General features: G+C 36.4%; 1 protein-coding gene across 3 annotated transcripts in view; it reads left to right on the top strand.

Annotated features, from left to right (window-relative positions):
* Tbck (TBC1 domain containing kinase) overlaps positions 1 to 21372 on the top strand; it is a 125747-nt gene that overhangs the window by 34945 nt on the left and 69430 nt on the right. For all 3 annotated transcript variants that reach the window (XM_075981313.1, XM_075981311.1, XM_075981312.1), the window contains exons 11-20: positions 3178 to 3319; positions 5292 to 5391; positions 6209 to 6258; positions 6410 to 6539; positions 9494 to 9592; positions 11712 to 11774; positions 12057 to 12183; positions 13290 to 13340; positions 14737 to 14820; positions 20779 to 20864. In XM_075981313.1, coding sequence (XP_075837428.1) covers positions 3178 to 3319; positions 5292 to 5391; positions 6209 to 6258; positions 6410 to 6539; positions 9494 to 9592; positions 11712 to 11774; positions 12057 to 12183; positions 13290 to 13340; positions 14737 to 14820; positions 20779 to 20864 — 932 coding nt within the window. The remainder of the gene's footprint in view (positions 1 to 3177; positions 3320 to 5291; positions 5392 to 6208; positions 6259 to 6409; positions 6540 to 9493; positions 9593 to 11711; positions 11775 to 12056; positions 12184 to 13289; positions 13341 to 14736; positions 14821 to 20778; positions 20865 to 21372) is intronic.

Below are 21372 nucleotides of genomic sequence, written 5' to 3'. Positions count from 1 at the left end.
CTTTGGGAATATGGCCATCATTTTCTCTAGACTGCTTCCTTTTGTCTGTGGGCAAAGTCATCTTTAGGGATCCCTGAGAAAATTGAGATAAGGGCCAAGTCCTTGGAAGACCAGCTGTAACTTTGTTGATATATGTCACATATCCAGATTCAGAAGATCTTCCCCGACCAAGCCTGATCTATATAAACCCTGAAGAACCCTTAACCTCTCATTTTCTATGGAAATAAATGGAAAACCTCTTCTCCAAAGCAATTAATGTTTTGATTTCCATTTTAAAGTGAAGGCATTCTTATATAGACTAATTTATTTTAGCAGTCCACTTAACAATCCCATGTCTGTCAGCAACTGTCCTTTCCTTATCAGCAATCAAAAACTTCACAGTCAACACAGCAACATACTGGATCCAGACTCACTGTGTATTCTCCACCTCTACATGGCTCATTCTTTTTTTCATATTACTTTGCTTCTCTCTCTTTAAAGACTTTATTATTTTTAAACTATTCTTTATTTTCTTTGACTGTCATTAACCCTTTTTCTTTTCTTAAGCATGTGCACATTGTTAAATACTCTAGAACCTGTTTAGAGTTTTTTTTCTGTCTAGATCTGTGTTTACTGCTTATCTCTAATCTTTTTGTCTGCATGAGCAAAACAAAAACCAAAACAACCCTGCTAAACAGCACCGCTACAGCTTTAGCAATTGTCTCCATCTGCTGCTCAGATCCTAAAAGCCAAGCCTACAGCTCACAGCCTGGTCGGAGCTGCATGGCTGGTAACTATGATCAATCTCCCAGCTACGGCAAGCTGGTGGCCTGCACTGTGGCAGGCGCTCTTTTACTTAGTTTATTTTTTCTACTTAGCGTGAAAAAGACTGTTTAAGTGCTCTGCTATATGGAAGAACTTGTTGAAGGAGCCGTGTCCTTTTGTTTGTTTGTTTGTGTTTTGTTTATTGACCTTCCTCAGGCTCTAGGTGGATATTTGAAACTCACATTTGGTACACCAAAATGTTGTTGGTTGACTTTTACTCTTAATTCTTTGGGGACCCACCAAACATAGAGACTTATTCTTACTTATGAATGCTGGGCCTTAGCTTGGCTTGTTTCTAGCCAGCTTTTTATAAATTATCCCATCTCCCTTTTGCCTCTGGGCTTTTACCTTTCTTTATTCTATATATCTTTCTTTCCTCCTTACTGACTATATGACTGGTCCCTGTGTTGTGCCCAGATTACGACCCCCCAGAGCGAGACCACCAGAGAGGCCCAGACTGTAATAAGCAAGGTTTATTCAGCATAATACAAACATATTTAGAATCCCTGTCAACAGACCCCGTTATAGTGAGGTAGAGAGAGGAGTTGTATCTCCTTTGTGGGGTAGGCTTTTAAAGGCATTACTACAAAGAGGCTTTTTGAAGCTGCTTTTGCACGTGTGCAAGGACTTTTGCTCCCTCCCATTCTGCTAAGTCAGCTTTTTCCTCGTTCTTAGAGCAAGGCCACTGTTCCTGAGTTAGGCCTTCTTTATCAGCCTGTACCAGGTGATACAGGCTGAGCTAAGTGACCTTGTGCTTAGAACCCCCCAGGTGGGAGAGGGGAAGGCCTCTATCTTCTTGGGAAAACATTCTGCTAGGAAATTTCTTCTCTCCTCTTTGAGAATAAGGGGTGAGGGTCCTACACCTGAATTCTTCCTCCTCTTGTCCTTTTTCTCCCTCCTCTTTTCCTTCTTTCTGTTTATTTTCTCTTCCTGGCTACACTGCCTATTTTTCTTTTCTTTCCTGCCTAGCTATTGGCTATTCAGCTCTTTATTAGACCAATCAGGTGTTTTAGACAGGCAAAATAACACAGCTTTACAGAGTTAAACAAAAAGAATGCAACATATGTTTGCATCATTAAACAAATATTCTACAGCATAAACAAATGTAACACATCTTAAACTAATAATCCACAAAAGATTCTTGAATATTTAAAATATAAGTCAATTGTAAATTACTGATATTCCATATAATTTATTTTAAGTACTCTTAAAACTATATTATCAGTAGGAAGTCCATGTTATCATATTTTAACTTGAAACATGAAAAGAAACACTTCTTTGATATGTAGGTTTTTCTGCCCATACTTCTTTCTTGCTATAAAGTATAAAAATTCCTGTTCTGTACCTCTAACATGGAAAGTAAACTTTCCAAATTTTTCCTTTTCTAGCTTCTCTTGATATAAGAAGCAAGCTTGTAACTAAACTTGACTAATAGGATCACAGTGGATGTCTGGCATGTGAGTTTCTCCTAGTGGAAAATGCTTTCTCGACAAGAAAAGGACTACAGTAGCATTTCTCCTTCCATTCTGACTATAGGAAGTGCATCTAGATTTTTGTCAAGCTCAGGCCTCTTGACTGTCTTCATGCATAAGTCACTTTTAGGAAGCAACCTGTTACAAAGAAGAATCAAAACCTGACAGTCATGATGCACCTGCTGAGAATTAAAGCACCCAGCTCCAGCTTACCCTAGCCTTTCAGTTTCACTATGGGGGATGATTGTGTGACCAGCACTGTCCAGACGCACAGCTCATTAAATTACGTGACCTGCTTGTAGGACTGCAGGATGCTTTCCTTCCTCCTTGCCACACCATGTCATAGCAGGTATTCCCTTGCTGAGATCAGTTAGGTGCTAACTTCTGAGGACAAGCCATGTAAGAAAGAAAGGTGTCCTTTGTCATATTTAAAATCGGTTCTGTTTTCTCCTCCTGTTGCCATAGCACAGGCCAGTCTTCTCCAATAATACTGTGAGGAACTTGTCAGGCTTCTAGTGATAAAACCCACAGAAGTGCCAGTGTCCCCTATGACTGCACCCCCTGGGATGTTAACTCTCAGACTTGTCCACACTCAACCTGCAGTAACTTATCAGTTGTAGTCCAGCTTACTGTTCCAGTTCTGGTCCCTGAGACTTTTATGTTGTGTGCTCCCTGCATAGCCCATCTGCTTCTCCAATCTTTCTCCATTACAGTCTTACAGGAACTCCTGATTTTCAGCCTCTTCTGTTATATTACTAGGTGGAGTAGCAACTTGCAAAGTCCTTACACACAGAAGTGATAGCCTTTTCAGTTACTTTTATTGGAATTCCAGCTCTTATTGCTATCAACTCTTACTACAGATGTAAACTGTAATGTTAATTTTGAACATTTTTACCATTAGTGGATACAGACAGTGATCACCTGGCGGAGAGATCTATAGAAGAGGTTTACTACCTGTGGTGTTTGGCTGGAGGTGACCTGGAGAAGGAGCTTACAAACAAGGAAATTATTCGATCCAAACCACCTATCTGCACACTCCCAAAGTAAGTAAAAACTGTTTCTGGTAATATGAGTTAATTTTTTGCTGCTTTTTAAATTTTTATTTAGTTTTATTTTTTAATAAATTTTTGGTAGCTGTTCTAATTAAGTGAACTTGGAAACAAAACTCTACAACTTATTGGATGGTCTAGAATTGTTAATTGCAGAGTTTCAATCAATATTTATTCTTATGAATATTGTTTTTAAGAAATAATTTGCTTTGTTATCTATATGAAAATCATGTAATATTAATAAAAAGTATATATATCAGTTATTTTTCAAACACCACTGTTCATGTAGAAATATAAATAAATGTGTATTTCTTGACCTCTAAAATTTTAGTTCACAGTCTAGGACAAATTTGACTGTAGGTGTATTAGTTACTGTGGGGCTTACAGGTCCAGAGAGAGAGTCACAAATGGCTGGAAGTCATGGTTCCAGGAAACAGAGAAACCACATTCTCATTTGCACCTAGGAAGCAGACAGAGTGAGAGAGGGAAAGGGGGGGGGGGAAGGAGGGAAAATATTAGCAAGTGGCACAAGGTCATAAAACCTCAAAGCCCCAGTGATGCACTTCCTCCAAGGCTGCACCTCCTAAAAGTGCCCTAACCTTCCCAAGCAGCTCCACTGAGGACCAAGTGTTCAAATACATGAGCCAATTAGGAACATTTCTCGTTCAAACCACCATAAGAAATTTATCTGATAATCACTATTTTTGTTAAACATTTAGATTATTTATTTATTTTATGCCTTACCTATTTTAAATTTTTCCTTTTTTATTTTTGTATTGATTTTCAAACCCAGGACCTTACATATGTGGCAAGGCAAGTATCCTATTACTAAACTGCATTATTAGCTCCTTCTGTCCTTTGTAAGTAGTGTTTTGAGACCTTAATATCTATTGTGCCACTCACCCAATAAGTTAAATAAGAAATCAGCAATAAATTATAGAAAATTAAAAATTACTTGAATGATAGATTCTGAAAAGTAGACTTTTGCACTTCTAAACCAGTTCCTGAGAGCCTGTCTACCAGTGTGCTTTTTCTTCCTCCCCTTTTAGTTTTCACCTATGCAAACTTTCTCAGATGCACGTTTGAATTCTGTTAGGACAGCCATTTCCTGCTGCACGTGCATGAAGAGAGACTGCAGCTCACACTCTGTATCCTGAAGTGCTGTCTGCGTGTTCTAGTTTATCTCTGCTCCTATGACAAACACCCTGACCAAGAGCAGCCTAGGGAGGAAAGGCTCTCTAGCTGCAGTCACAGTGCATCACTGCGGAGGTCAAGGCAGACACTCAGGACAGAAACCTGAAGGTACAGCATTACCTCTAGCCAGGAAACTTACTCCACAGCTAAGTACAGGGGGAAGCATGTAAGATCCTGCTTGCTACTGACTCAAAGTCTAGTTTATAGCTGGCTCTCTTGCACAGTTCAGGGCTACCTGCCTAGGGATGATTCCTCCCATACTGGACTAGGCAATCCTACATCCATTAACAACCCAGAAAGGCTGCCACAGACATACCTGTATGCCATTCTGACCTAGACAATTCTTCACCTGGGGCTTTGCTTTTAAATGACTCTAGACTGTATCAATGTGACACTCAAAACAGCCAGGATAGCAAATACCAGACTTACAGCTAATCACAGACGTATATATTTAAAAGTCGGCTTTGGAGAAATTTCAGCTGGCAACTACAGTTTTGAAACATTTGTTTTTTTTTTTTTAAGTCAAGGTCTCATGGTGCCCATTCTAGAACTGAACTCACTGTGTACCTCTCTGACCCCAAATTCTTGATGCCTCAGCCTCTACCTTTCAAGTACTGGGATCCAGGCATATGCACCATGTTGGGCTTTGTTTCCAAAATTAACTGTCTAGTCTGAATTTTACTTCTTCTTAATAATGGGATTGTGATAGAATTTCTGTGATCATTATAACAACTTTTGTCTTCCTTCCTTCTTTTCTTTCTTCCAATCTTAGTTTTCTCTTTGAAGATGGTGAAAGTTTTGGGCAAGGTCGAGACAGAAGCTCACTCTTAGACGATACCACCGTGACATTGTCCTTATGCCAGCTAAGAAACGTAAGTATAAAAATTACCAAGTGTGCTTTTTATAATTGATAAAACATTGAAACCTTAAAGTTAACACAAGACACTTTGCATTCATGCCTGATTTCCTGATACCCAAGAAGCTTCTGTAGTGAGAAGCGCTGTGAGAAAATGGCATCTGTGTGACTCCAGCCTTTACACGCGGTCTGATTGCTCACAACAGTGTTGATCTTTTCCTCAGCATTTGGTAATACATGATCTTAAATGTTCAATAATTCTGGGTTGTCAGATTCTGATGCTTTAGAATGCATGTGTTAATCGCAGCCGCCTGATTTAGTGCAGCCGTGAGTTTCAGCTGTTTCCTCACCTGTTCTGTCCATTCCATCAGTATTTCTGAACGAGTTCATGGAAGAGCTTGAAAAATGTCTTCCAGATACTGTGATACACTGCCTATAAGTCATCCCAGTATCTTTAAAGAATATATGGAAAAGCACCTCTTTTAAAATAATATTTAATAAATGAATATATAATAATCTTTTAAATAATCATTCTTATTTTAAAATATCTCATACATTTACATTTTATATTATGTTAGTAATCTAGTGTTGCATATGAGGAAATTGTGGGAATGATGCCTATAGAGGGGAAAAGGAAGATCTTGCTTGTGTTTAACCCTTGCCAGAAGTATGGTGTGTTTGCATGTCCATGGAAAAAACTAATTTTTGGATTCTATTTTTTGCTTCTTTGGACTGTTGTGAATTCATAATTTTTGCATTACTATTCTTTTAAGTAGTTATTACTCTTGCCACCTAATATAATGATTTATGAATGTTTATTTTTAAATTCACAGAGATTAAAAGATGTTGGAGGAGAAGCTTTTTATCCATTACTTGAAGATGAGTGAGTATATGTTGCTTTACTTGACTTGTTCCCTGTTTCTATTAGATTAATAAGAAGCTTGTAGATTTTAAATTGAACATATAGGAAGTAGTGCTTTAATTTATTAGAATAATGTCTTTGTCAGTATCTTTCCTTTTTTGTTCCTTTACAGCCAGTCGAACTTACCTCATTCAAACAGCAATAATGAGTTATCTGCAGCTGCTACCCTGCCTTTAATCATCAGAGAGAGGGATACAGAATATCAACTAAACAGAATCATTCTCTTCGACAGGCTGCTGAAGGTAGGACTTGTAGCATAGCAAGTGTTAATGATAGTCCATGAGTTGTCCTTGGATGCCGTTAGTCCTTACAGCTTGAAATTATGAGAAAAAATTCTTATTATCTCCTTTCTAATTAAGCTTTCTAATTTATAGAATTGATACAAGTTCCAAAGGTGACAATGTGAAAGATCATCCTACATAAATAATTAACATAATTTTTAAATAAGGCACAAAAGTCTATAGGAAAAAGTACCAATTTTTGATAGAGAGAAATAGAATACAAAATATAAATACAATTAGGCTACAAAATACTAAACTCACCTTTACAAGAAATGATAATACAATTACAATGGGATATTCTTCCACATCATTAACAAGGCCAGCATGGGCTTGGAAAACTAGGCTTCTCCTTTTAAAGGAGATTGGAAACATTTCACAAAGCAGTTTTAAGGTGTTTGTTGAGTACTCTGTGTGCTCTAATAATTACCTTCTTGAAATCCCTTCAAAATACTGATTTATAGGAGGACAAATGTGCTAGATATAAGAAGTCACAGTAGCTTATGCTCAGTGCATACCTCCCTACCACAAGGAATGTACAAGGTTCTTGTGCCCATTATCTTCTTAACACTAGAACCCGCATTTTCAGTCACTTACAATCTGCCCAGAGCACAAAACAGATAAGGATGATTAAAAACAGAATTAGCTCATGATTTTAATTTTGTTACTCAGCTTTTGGAGATGGTTAGGGTCAAATTATATATTGATCTGTGTAGATAAAACCAGACCTAGTGGTTATTAATCTTAGAAATGATGTATTAAAGGATACTTCAAATCTATCACCAGTGTATATTACAAAGTGTCCAGACTAGAAGGTGGCACCTGGCAATTTGAAACATTTTCTATTTTTTGTATTGATGCTATTTTCCTTTTAATTATTATTTTAAAATTATTTATTTATTGTTGTGTTATATGGTGTATGTTGTCTATTTATTATTGTGTGTGTATGTTATATATTTGGGCACCTGTGCCAGAGTATGCATGTAGAAACCAATTTTGTGAAGCCCATTCTCTCCTTTTGCCTTTACATGGATCCCATGCATTAAACACCCATCATTAGGCAAGTGCCTTTACCCCCTGGGCATTTCTCCGTTTAGTCACATGTGTCAATAAATAGCTGACACATATAGCTTACATATTTACAAGGTGCCAGTGTACGAAATACAACTCTCAAGTCAAAATAAGCTAATCTGATTCTTCAAGCATTTACCATTTATTTATTTATTTATTTATTTATTTACTTACTTACTTATTTATTGCATACCAATCCCAGTTTCCCCTCCTCCTCTCCTCCTGCTCCTCCGCCTTTCCCCGACCTGCTTTTCAGAAAGGTTAAGTTTTGTGGCAAAATAGTTATCAATTTTGTGGCTTTATTATAAGATATATTGTACTATTATTATTTATAGTAGTCCCTCTTCTGTGCAGTAGAACACTAGTATTTATTTCATTGCCCTAACTGCACACACTGAGCCTCTTCCTTCCTTCACCACTCTCCTCTGTAGCTTCTACTAGCTACACTGAATGTCTCTACTTTGAACTTGTAAGAGACCACTTTTCCTTTTTAATGTTTCTCTTCTTCTAATTCACATATGAGTGAGACCATATGTATTTGTCTTCCTTGCTTGGATTATTTGATTTAACATAATGTCTTCCTGTTTTATTCATGCTCTCATAAATTATAGTATTTCATGTTTGGGAGCTGAATAATATTCCATTTTTTAATGCCATTTTATTTATCTTTATACTATTTTCATGAACGCAGTCTTATTAATTTTTTCTAATGTTTATTATTTAATTTTTCTTCTAACTTTGATTTTGTGTGTTGTCTTCTAGTTCCTCTTATATATTGTTGATACGAAATGTTTCTTCTTGTGTAATATGGTTACTGATTTCTATGAACTTCATCATAGAGCTGATTTTACTGTATACCATAGGTTTTTTGGTATGCTGTTTCTATTACTGTTTCAAGAAATGTTTTAATTTCCTTCATAATGTTGCCATTGGATCCATTGATAATTCAGAAGTATACTGTTTAATTCGTATGTGTCTGTATTATTTTCAAACTTTTTCCTGGTGATTTATTTCTAATTTTATTTTATTGTGGGTGGTTAAATATATATGATATGATTTTACTTTTGACTATTTTTTAAATTTAACTTTCCTATTGATTCTTTGGGGGTTTCACATCATACATCCCAATTCCCCTCACCTCCTGGTCCCACTATATCCTTCCTCAACCCTGCAGCCCCCCCAAAAAAGAAAACAAAGTAAGCAAGCAAGCAAAAACAAGAACAGAATAAAACAAAGCAAACAACAACAACAAAACCTCTTTGCTTCTCCTTCTTACCTGTCTCTCCAAACCTCGTCATTCCTCCAGTGGCATTGGTGGCCTCAGTGTATCATAATATATACCTTTTTGTCCTATCAGCTTTACTAGCAAATGTTCATTGCAATGAGTGACTGGTCTAGTTCAAGGCCTCAGGTTTCGGGTACACTATCATCACTGAATCTTCACTGGAACTCCTCTGGATATCCTGTGGCCACCCCAAGTCTCGGAGGTCGTTTGAACAATACCCACAGTCCTTTCACAAGCTCCAGGGGGTCCTATGAAATAGATGTTAGAGTGGGCCAACTCAAGGCCCATGTCACCTCAGGGAGCCTTGGGTATCATAGAGATGAAATCAGAGGGTCATGCTAGTTGGCCCTGCTCTTCACTGGCCCTGGGAAAGCTGACCTTGCCTCTAGCTGAACACTACAGCAAGGGGGCTAACCCCCCCCTCACAGGGAAGTGGCCCCTGAATTCAGGAGAGATGGCCCTACCCCTAATCACAGGAGAGAGTGAACCGACCCTGAGGGCATGGACTGACCAGCTCAGCTACCACCCAGGCCCTTTTGTGACTATTTTTATCTTTTCATAGGCTTATCCTTATAAAAAAAATCAAATCTGGAAAGAAGCAAGGATTGACATCCCTCCACTTATGAGGGGTTTAACGTGGGCTGCTCTTCTGGGAGTAGAGGTAAGAAAGCAAAAGGTTATAAACTGATGAGTAGTATATAAAAAGAATAAGAAGGTAAAAGATTGCTGCTGGTGTAGGGACTCATATTTCCCTTCCAAGTGCTTGGGGTGCCGTGACAGCAGATTGCAAGTTCAAGACCAGCATGGAATCCATGTAGAAACCCTGTCTCCGAAAACTGAACTTCCCATTGAATTTTACAGTATTAATAGGAAAGTATGTATTGAAATAAGGACATCAGAATATTTGACAATTTTAAGTAGAAAAATACATGAAGAGAATAGAATATAAAATACAACTATTGATGTGCCCTAATATTTTATCAATTCCCATGATAAATATCATTATTATTTTGAGCAGATTATCTAATGAATATATGTCAGTTAGAAGTTTGCCATTCTGCTTATGAAGTATGCCCCTTTTTCAATATAACTGCAACTTACAAGGTGTTCCAAGTTGATAATTCTTTTATGCCAATTGTTATTAATGATAATAACAAAACAAGGGTTCAAAAAAACATAGAGTCCATTGTGTTTGTCTATTGCTCCTGGGTATGGGGCCTCAACTATTTTTTGTTTGTTTGTTTTTCTTTTTCTTTTTCTTTTTTTTTGGTTTTTCGAGACAGGGTTTCTCTGTGGTTTTGGATCCTGTCCTGGAACTAGCTCTTGTAGAGCAGGCTGGTCTCGAACTCTCAGAGATCCGCCTGCCTCTGCCTCCCAAGTGCTGGGATTAAAGGCGTGCACCACCACCACCCTGCTTTTTGTTTGTTTTTCGAGACATGTTTTCTCTTTAGCTTTGGGGCCTGTCCTGGAACTAGCTCTTGTAGACCAGGCTGTCCTAGAACTCCCAGAGATCCACCTGCCTCTGCCTCCCAACTGCTGGGATTAAAGGCGTGCGCCCGGCTGCCTCAACTATTTTTAATCTTTGTAGACTTCTATTGGCAGAATTTCTTTTTCGTTATTCTTGCTTTTCCTTACCTCATATTAATGATTAGTAATGTAGTCCAGAAAGACTTATGATGTCAGGTTTTCCAAAGCTGTTATTAATAGATATCCCAAAGAAATTGATCCAACAACTAATTTTACTAAATTCTTGGCATTCCCTACCACTATAGTAAGTCATAAAAATAAAAACTTTTTCATGTGTGATCCTATAGAACATGAATAAAATTTATTGTATTTAGATAATTTTTGTGTAATGCTGTAACTAAGAAATGTTAATGTTTCTATAATTACAGGGTATCCACCCTACCCCAAATGTTCCTCGTACTATCATTCTTCTGAAAAAGTATATTATTTGCCTTTCCAATGTTAACAGAAAGATTCTGTTAAGATAAACCTCTCTCTAAAATAATGTCTTTATGAAAATATTGATTTATGAGTTAGTAATGCATAGAAAACAACATTTTGGAATGCTCTTTAGCTATGTGACTTGTGTCATTTACCTTTTGATGTATATAATTCAAAGGGGCTCTTCTGCTTGTTCCTATTTCTTTTTGAAGTAAAGTCTCACACTGTTGCCATGGTGTCTAACTGCTTCTACCTCTTGAGTGTTGGGATTAAAGGTGTGCAGTAGCACACCAGGTAAAGGTCTACCTCACCGAAATGGCAAATGTCACTTAAAATAGACCTCCATCATACATGGTCAAAGATGTGAAGAATTTTTTTGTTGTTGCTTTTTTAGTTGTTGTTTTGTTTTTTGAGATGGGTTTTCTCTGTACCTTTGTAGCCTGTCCTGGAACTCATTCTGTAGACCAGGCTGGTCTCAAACTTACAGAGATCCACCTGTCTCTCCCTCCTGAGTGCTGGGATTAAAAACATGCACCCCCACTGCCCAGCTAACATTTACTATAATTAGGTAGGTCTTAAAAAATAGGTATTTATATGAAACAGGTTTCTCCTACTAAGCATCACTAATCCAAAAGTTTGAAATTTAAAAGCTTTGAATATTGACATCTTGCTGAATAACAGATTTTGCATCTTTTATATTAGAGATACTGTACCAGTAAGTTTTATGCCAAAAGTAGAAAAATTATAAAGTTGAAATACTTAAGATCTCATCATATTAATGTGCAATGTCGTTTTATTAAGGATATAATAAATTAATGTCTTATTTTTTGCAGGGAGCTATTCATGCCAAGTATGAAGCAATTGACAAAGACACTCCAATTCCCACAGATAGACAAGTAAGGTTTTCCTAAGGCAATTCTGCTAATTCTTTAAATGTGAAAAGGAGTGAGGAAAATCCTCTTCCTTTCATTATTATTGCTCTGTCACTGCCTGAGTTAATATGTTCAGAACCTAATGTGTGATATTTCCGAAGATTTTTTGAAAAACTCAAAAACTTTTATCAACAGATTTTAAAGGTGAAATAGTCTGTAAAGTATCTCTTCTCTCATTTATTGAAGAAACAAGGGCTTCTGTAGGATCATCCATTACAGTATATCTCAATGCTTTGCTGGTTATAGATTGAAGTGGATATTCCTCGCTGTCATCAGTATGATGAACTGTTATCATCCCCAGAAGGTCATGCAAAGTTCCGGCGTGTACTGAAAGCTTGGGTAGTTTCTCATCCTGATCTTGTATACTGGCAAGGTTAGTTACTAGGACATTTCTTCAAGTCTTTTTCATTTTGAGGGGGAATAAAACACTAAAATTCCAGTGCATTTTGAAGATGTTAACTCTACATAAATTATCAAACAAACTTGTTCTAAATGCTTTAAAGAAAATATTTTACATGATATTTAAGAATAGGCAGCTTGAGGTGGCATTGGGAAAGCAGAGTCTAATCTTGTGGAAACAATTTTAATCTTATCAAAGTAGTGAAATAACTTTTACCATAAAAGATATCAGGCTATTTGAGAATGTTACTATTTAAGCATTCCTAATATATTTATTATTTTTATTTTCCTATAATTTTTTATATAATTTTTTTTATTTTCCTATAATTATTAGGAAAAGACTATCACCTTAAAATTGCTCATTTTAGTTGTTTCCTTTTTCTCCCTAGTATCTTTAATGTCTCTAATCCTGGATTTTTAGCATTTGCCATTATTATCTTTATGATCACTAGTTTATGAATGAGGAACCTGTTCAATCCAACCCTATTTTTGAGTGTTTTGTTGTAAGCAGTGGTTTTTGATTTCGAGTTTCATATTGATTACTTACTACTCCTAAAGGTTTGATTATTTGTTGCCCAGCACATTTCAGAGACATTCTATATCCTCTGAACCCATTGTAGATATATTTTGTGTGTTCATTCAAAATGATAATAAGTGAATAGCATTATTATCAATAAAAGAAATCTGTATTTGTATATATTTTCACTAATTGTAAAGATTTTTCATAACATGAAGAAAAAGCACTTATGGCAAAGATCCATCTCTTAAATGAGAAAGCATACCTGAAGGGGCCACATAATTATCAAGTTCACATACAGTCTGAGTCAGAATTGTGATGTAAAGTCCTCTAACATATTCATGTGTCACTATTGCTTTGTTGCTCTTTTCCTCATAATCATATGTTTATATCATAATCATATGATTAATAATAACTGACTTATTTTGGATACTGATGATATGGAAGATGCAGAACAGGCATCTGTGTAGATATACTTAAAATGCTTAACATTTGGAAGAAATGCAAGACTGAGTAAATGGAATGTATTCATTTTACTTTTTGCCTCAATTCATCTGCATCAGGTCTTGACTCACTGTGCGCTCCATTCCTGTATCTAAATTTCAACAACGAAGGTAAGCTTTTTTACCATTGAGAGATCATTGTGCATATTATTCTTAAATATGGGGCTCAAACATAGAAGTTCTTGTCTTAAAATTTTTATATTTTACCTTATATGTATCATAAAATACAGTGAAATAAAATTAATTTCTCTTAGAGAGTAAATGTAATTAGTATTGAAGGGTATTCCTTGTCACCAGTTTATGTCTAAAAGTTTGGTGGAAATTAGGCTAATTCTTCTAAAATTAATTTACCTGCTTTGATAACTTTTATAATTTGATAATTTTTATAGATTTTGGGAGAAGATTCTGACTTCTCTAGAAATTGCTGTTAAGTATGTTTTCCAAATAATTTATAAACCAATCAATATCATCAAGATCTCTCCCTTATCAGGTATCCTGTCCATGTTATATCAATTGTACTTCTTTGATAAAGACCTCTTAGTTCTTTCTCTGCACTACGTCAACACTTTATGGATCAGGTGATTGATCCTGTGTCTGTTTGTTCTCACAGACTGGTACCCATACTAGTGCTGCCAATCTTTGTTCTCAAGACTCACACCCACATGCTAGGGGTACCAGCTTTGTTCTCACGGACTAGTGCCCATGTGCTAGTTCTGCCAAACTTTGTTTGACCATCTATTAATTAATGGCAGGATTTTTTCTGTCCCTCCATTTTAGGACCGTTTATAATGGATTTTTAAAATAGTATTTGGTAGATTCAATAGAATCAAATTTTGAATTCTGAAATACATCACACTTGCAGTATTCTGTCCTATATTACTTTAATATATAGGTATCTCACCTTAGACTACCCATTTTTCATATGTTATCATAAGAAACAGAAGCTTCCGGAATTGAGTAGAGATGGCATAATCTCCAAAAACTTCTATTTCTCTCTCTGAATGATTTTATAGTGCACTATTCTGATATCTTTACTCATTAGTCTGCACTTGAGCCTTTGCTGTGTTTACTTTGGTATATCCAATTATGGGACACCGATCCAAGAATAATAAAATATCTGTATTTGAAAGTACAGGTTATGACTAGTATTCCTAACTCCGGAAATCTTGCCTGGATCAGTAGTAATTAAGGATTGTGAGGCTTAATTGTGAGTACCTCGTTAGTAATATGTGTTTAGAAATTAAAATAAATAAAGTTCAGGCAATAAAGATTTTACCATTGTGGCACAATGATTGCCACAGTAGTTTGAAATTGAAGTTACTGGAGTGTTTATCTTTTATTGTCTCGATTTTTAAATAGCAGAAGCTTTTCTTCCTATACTTTTCTGTTTCTAGCACTTATTACCATATTTATTGTTTAATAGTAGACTCAAAAATATTGTGCTGAGTGAATAACAGCTGGCCATTACCCTATTAACTGATTTTGTATTTGCTTTATTCTTTCTTAGCCTTAGCTTATGCATGCATGTCTGCTTTTATTCCCAAATACCTGTATAACTTCTTCTTGAAAGACAACTCACATGTAATTCAAGGTAAGCAAATGACTTTTTCTGTTTTTATATAGGACAAATTTCTATCAAAAATAACCAATCTTTTCTTCATATGGTACTGTTTTTTCTTAGCAAAAATAACTTATCTTCAGGATAATAGTCTTGACCCAGTAGCATATGTTGATGGTTCATCACCAAGACCCAGGAAGAAGTATAAAGAATTTATTCCTACAAATTCACAAGGAATTATAGTCCTTTTCTGTGACAGTCTTAATGACTAATATCTGCTCTCAGTTCAGATGCAGACGTATTAGTTTAATAATGTGAAGTTTACTCTTTGTCTTTACCAACTAAAATGAAAACAAACTATTTTGGAGGAGTGTTTGATAGCTTACAGTATAGGTATATGGTAGCAATGAATGTTGGCACAGCAGTAAGCAAGTTTGAATTGTTTTATAAGATTGTGGTGTATTCACACCGTAAAGATACAGCTGCTAAAGGTCAGAATGGAAAAGATACATACCATCTAAGTTTAGGGTATAAAATGTCTCCAACTTTCTGTTTAGATGTATATTTTTCTAAGTCCTTTAAGGGAAGGGACAGCATCTTTTTCATAGTGATGTTCTGTCATTTATTGCAGTACCATGTTGTTTAGGTTAGAATATGGGTAAAAATATGAGTAAATCCAGGTATTTTTGAAAACTAAATATGGCAGTAACTACGCCAAATGCTATGTGCCAAACCATGCAAACTAGGATGCATGATCCCACCACACAGACTTCAGCAAGGCGTTGGCGTAGAGAGAGGGAAGGAGAAAAACTGTAGCTGCCAAATGTGATGTGTGCAAATAAGTCTCCTTTCTCCACACACACTAGGTGTGCTGGGGAGGGCCAAAGTCACTTTCACTGTCGTGATTTAGAGAAGGCAGTTTAATGGCCGTTCACGATATTTTGCTTTAATGGTAGGCTATATAGAGAAAGCAAGGAATAAGTATTGAGTCTGGCAAGAATTTCTTGTATCATATGACTAATTTTTTTTTCCAGTATAGAAATTGTTCTAAATAGAAAGGTTACTAGATAATTCTGCTTGCTATTTTAAAAAAGATTGTTTGCATATATAACCCAAAATAAAGATTACTTTTCTTGGGCTGAGGAGATAATTTAATGGTACAGTGCTTGCTTAGCATGTGTGAGGCCCTGGTTCAATCCCTGACACCACCACATTTTTAAAACAAATCATTTTTCTCTTTCTATTTTTTGAGCCCTCTCTTCCCATGTAGTTATAAAAATTTGTGCTGCTTCTTTGGCTTCTAGTAAGTAGTTCAAGCCTTTATTGCCACATGGTTAGTGGAAATAACTTCATTGCTTCCTGAATGCTGGCATCTGTATACCTTGTATGTGTTTTGTTTGGTTGGTTTGGGTTTTGTCTCTGTAAACTGGCTAGTCTGAAACTTGGTGTTTGGCTCAAGCAGGCTTTGTTCCTCCTGCCTCTGGCATGATGGAATTGGAAGCATACATGACCACTGGCAGCATGTTTCTGCCTGCTGATGCTACCATCATCTTTAGGACGAACTAACAATATTATGATAATGGATGGCAAATTAAGAGTCCGTTCTGAATGGTGAGCAGACACAATCACTTGCCTTGAATCTGTCATCCATGTCCTTCATCTCTGCTTTCCCCAGCTAAGAGAGTCAATGCTGAGAAGCTGGTCAGAGAGGAAACCAATGTGGATACTTTAGTGGAGATTTGGAAAGTTCCTCTCTCATATACACCATTCAATGTTTTAAGTAAACAAAATGGCTTATTTATAAACGGCCAAAAACTGTGATATTATCAGGTGAAATTCTAACATCAGTTTCATTTGGGGTTGTAATTACAGAGTGTATAGTAAATAAAAGAGAACAATAAATTTTAGTAAACAGAAATTAGAAGGCACAATTCATTATCATTGTATACCTCATTTCAAAAACTGAAACTACAAGATTTCTTTAAAACATAGGAAGTTTATATGTGGTTTTATGGTGTAGTTTAGAAACTACCCTTGAGATTTTAGGGATGATTGTAAAATATCTTAATTTTAAAAACTGAGTAATATTCACCTTTAGAAAATACTACCTTTGATACTGTTTTAAGAATCATGATTCATATTTTTATCATTTTTGCAACTCATAATTATAGTATTTTATCATTTTAATATTCCTTTAAAATGGTTAGTCAGGGCTGAAAGATGGCTCAATAGTTAAAGCACTGTTCTTCCAGAAGACCTGGGTTCAAATCACAGCACCCACATGACAGCTCACATGTCTAAGTCCAGCTCCAGATGAATCAGTGCCCTCTTCTTGCCTCCTTGAACACAAGGCGTGAGCGTGTTATACAGACATGCATGTAAACAAAATACCCATACACATTAATATATATATATATTAAAAAACTATCAGTAGTGTTAAATGTGTAGAATATTCTGTTTTAATCTAACCGCTGTTATATTTTGTTGTAACTACCTTTAGTTTCCTTCTCAAATCAAATCTAAGGATATGTACAATTGGGTTTTTTGTTACTTTATGGAACTTTAAATTCTATTATGGGAGAACTTGAAATATGGGTTTACGTATATTTTTATACATAATAATATATGTTTATACATATATTCTCTCATATTCTCCCTGAAATAAAGAGCTCACACTGAGCTTCATTTGAAAGCTTGTTCTCCACAGCCCAAACTTTGCCAGCTTTATAGATTATATTGATCAATGTGATTCAATACAATAAGACACAAATGGTGTACTTGTATATATCTGTGTATTTGGGTGTGTGAATGCTAGTATAAATCCAGTCACTGGTGTTTGGCAGAACACAAGGAAAATATGGGTGAGGTTTCTTCAGTAAATCCTTAATTAGCTGTATAAATCCGATAGTAATTAAGTTTACCAAACTTGAGTCGGAATGATGTTTAATAAACCAAGCATAGCTGTGGAGAATTGCCTGAGGCATGAATTTCTGCTTTAAATTGGAACATGCTTTTTGGAAGTTGAAAGTTAATAACTATAGTTTATCAATATACAATTGAGTACTTATGGTGGCTGATGTTGCATATGTCTGATTTCTTGTAGATTGAAATTATAAATATATCATAAGGGAGGGTGGGAAAGCAGTTATAAAAAACTTAAATGTCAACATTTCCTAGACCATTCAAATATGTCCTAGATCTTCAATTTGATTTGTTTCTCTCAAAGCTAATTGAAATTATACCATATTGTTCTGAGACAGGAAAAAAGTGGGGCAGTGGATAAACTGGAATCTGTTGTATAAGAATGAAGAGTAACTCAAGAAATGTGTTAATTGAGCAGCCAATTCTTTATCTAGAATGCGTAGACAACATTTACATTAGGTCAGTGATAGGATTGAGTTATATCATTGAATAGAGTACAACACTAGCATTTCCTTTGCATGACTTGATGATGCCTATTAAAAGCATGCATGGTATTTATAAGCAAGAATTTGGAACAATTTTAGTTGAGAAAAAATAAGTTACTTTTACTTATTACTGTTTCTTGAAATAACACAAGTGCTTGTATAAACTGATAAAGTGGGGTAACATTATTTTTATAGATTATTTAATCAAATAATTCAGTTTTAAAAATCAATTATGTTATTGAAGAAAATTGAGATTTTTTTCATTTTTATTAAGTTATTTTGATTTCAATTTCAGAAACGAAATTGAGCTCATTTGTCTTGCTGTGTTTTCTTTCTTTGCCTTGCAGTGTAGGATGTCTTAGATTTCACAGTCTTCTCCCTCTACTCCCAAGGTTTTGCGATTACAGGCTTTAATTTTTTTTTAATAAGCAAAGGAAGTTACTGATTTGGAGCACATGCTACTACAATCTTATTTAGGTCCATCAGAATGTCATTAATAAATTGGTAAAATTAGTAACCTGTTAAATCAATGGGGAAAGTATGAATGTATTCTTACATGTCTGAACCAAATAACTTGTATGAATAAGATTAAAATAAATAAAGTGTGTGTGTGTGTGTGTGTGTGTGCATGCATGTGCACGTGTATGTGTGTGTGTTGGGAGGTCCTTGCAAACTCAACAGCAGGCAGTAAAATGATCCACAGAGACATGAATGAAACTCAGTTCAGCTCAACTTAGCCATTACTGATTCAAACTTAAAAAGTCTGACTCCAGGTCACTTATTTTAGCCAAGTTTAAGCATAGCACAATTTTGGCAAAAAAAGTTTTATGATAACAGTTAAGTTAGTTCCATATGCACAACAAAGGTTAAGACATGTTTACACTGGAACTCATTCCAAAGTACCTATGGCTTTTTCCATAAAGATGGTTTCTATGGACTCAGAAACAGTGTTCAAGTCAGGGTCTAGGGAGAATGAGGTAAACAAAATGCCTGTGGGATTCGGAATTGTCCTGGTCTGTGATGACACAGAAGTCACTTAGGCTGTTGTAAAATACATGTGACATCTCTCATAAGGATGGTTTTATGGATGCAGAAGAATGCTCAAGATTTAGGGTGCAAAGTCTTGGATAAACAAGCATAATATTCTGGGGGATTTAGGTGAAGCCTGACCTACCAATAGCAAAGAATCACCACGTTGTAAACTACCTTTCCCAGTGTTCAGAGAAGACAGATAAATATCTCCTTCCTTTCAAGAGATAAGCCAGCGTTTTAACTTTTCCTGGCTTCTCCAGTACTTACCTGTATGCACAAAGACATTTTACCACCTACAGTGTACGTGTGTGTATGTGTACATACATGCATACGTGCGTGTGTGTGTGGTGTGTGCACGTGTACATGTGTGTGTATGTGCACATGCATGCATACGTGTGTGTGGTGTGTGCACATGTACATGTATGTGTGTATGTGTACACGTGTGCGTACGTGTGTGTGTGTGTGTGGTGTGTTCACGTCTACATGTACACGTGCACATGTCCATGCGTGTGGTTACTGGAAGGTGAAGTTGAATGTCTTTCTAAATCACTCTCCAATTATCTTTTGAGACAACATATCTCACTGAACCTCCTTTTTTTCCCACCAAGACTCTCCCTGGCACAACAACAACAACAAAAAAATATTTTCAATTGCCTAATGTTGGGAGCAGTGAGACCCCAGATCCTGAATTTCTTGTAAACAACTTGTTTTCCCTGATCTGAGTGCCTACAGCTGCTCTGAGCAGGAGACCTTCAGGAGTTCCCGATGGCAGGAGAGTGGTTTCTGGTGGGTTTGGCTGGGGCGTGGCTATCTCTATATAATCTGCCCCTGAACACAGTAAAGAGAGCATTCTTGCGGCTTTGGTATCAGCGTTGAAAGGTCTGTCTTGGTCTCTGCTATCAGCGTTAAAAGGTCTTGGTCTCTGCGTCTGTCTGTATTCTCAACCTCCAGCCCCTTGCCCGAAGCTCGCAAACTGGGTTCTAGCGCACAGAGCGCAGACACGGGGGCGCGGGGCGCGGCAGCCTACTGTTTACCTACTTTCCATTAGTTATAGTTAATGAAGTTGATATTTCTACATATGCTAAACATAGACTTACAGGTAGGAAAAACTTTACAAGTAGAAAAGATGCTGAAATTTGATATAGAAATCAATCTGGGGGCACAGTCACTCTCCTGTGCCTGCTTGTCTTTCACTGTTCCTTAGTTGTGGGTCTTTCCCAGCTTTAGGACTTTCAGTCAAAGAGAAACAGATTTGCTGTCGCCAGAGAAAATGTATTTGTATTGTTTGGTTCGAAAGCGTCAATCATCCTGTGTTTAATTTGTGACTGGAGAAATAACAGATAGCTCTAAAAGTAAACTGTGGCATAGTTTGTGTTTGTTTAATATTTAGCATTGCAATTGAAGTAGCAACAGAATGGGAACTATTTGTTAAAGTACCCTTGCTTTGTAGAGCAGTTAGCTTCTCAGTCAGCATGAGCTATGCTTCACTCACTTTAGTTTTTGAGGTAGTTGGTGAAGATGGCGATGATCTTTAGCATTGTTGTCTTTTCAGAGTACCTGACCGTGTTCTCTCAGATGATTGCGTTCCACGATCCAGAGCTGAGTAATCATCTTAACGAGATTGGCTTCATTCCTGATGTAAGTACACCTGGTGCGTTAGGAAAGCAGGGGGTGAAAAGTTATAAAGTCCAGCAGAAAGGACAGAATACAAGATGGCATTCTTAAATTGTTGGTGGTCATAAATTGTTGTAAATGTTGTCTGCACAAATTACTGAAGCTGACTACAGCTTTGTGTTTGTGCAGTTCCTTTCCATGTCCTCATGTAAAAGAAGATAGAGTTTCATTTTCCTTGGCATACTTACTATTAACAATGTGTTGTTTAAAGCCCATTGAAGGGGCTGGAGAGATGGCTCAGTGGTGAAGAGTACTGCTTGCTCTTCTAAAGGTCCTGAGTTCAGTTCCTGACAGGCACATGATGGCTCCCACCATCTACAATGAGAGCTGCTACCCTCTTCTGGCCTGCAGGCAGAATACTGCACACAGAATAAATAAAAATCTTTTTTAAAAAATTGAAGAGTGGATTAAAAAGTGTTTTTATGAATTTATCACAAATTTCATGCAATGTATTTTAGTCATATTAACCCTC

Source organism: Microtus pennsylvanicus, chromosome 7 (assembly GCF_037038515.1).
Source record: "Microtus pennsylvanicus isolate mMicPen1 chromosome 7, mMicPen1.hap1, whole genome shotgun sequence".
In the NCBI taxonomy this organism is placed as follows: Eukaryota; Metazoa; Chordata; class Mammalia; order Rodentia; family Cricetidae; genus Microtus; species Microtus pennsylvanicus.
The sequence above is the reverse complement of the archived record's forward strand: the minus strand, read 5'-3'. Positions and strand labels throughout refer to the sequence as shown.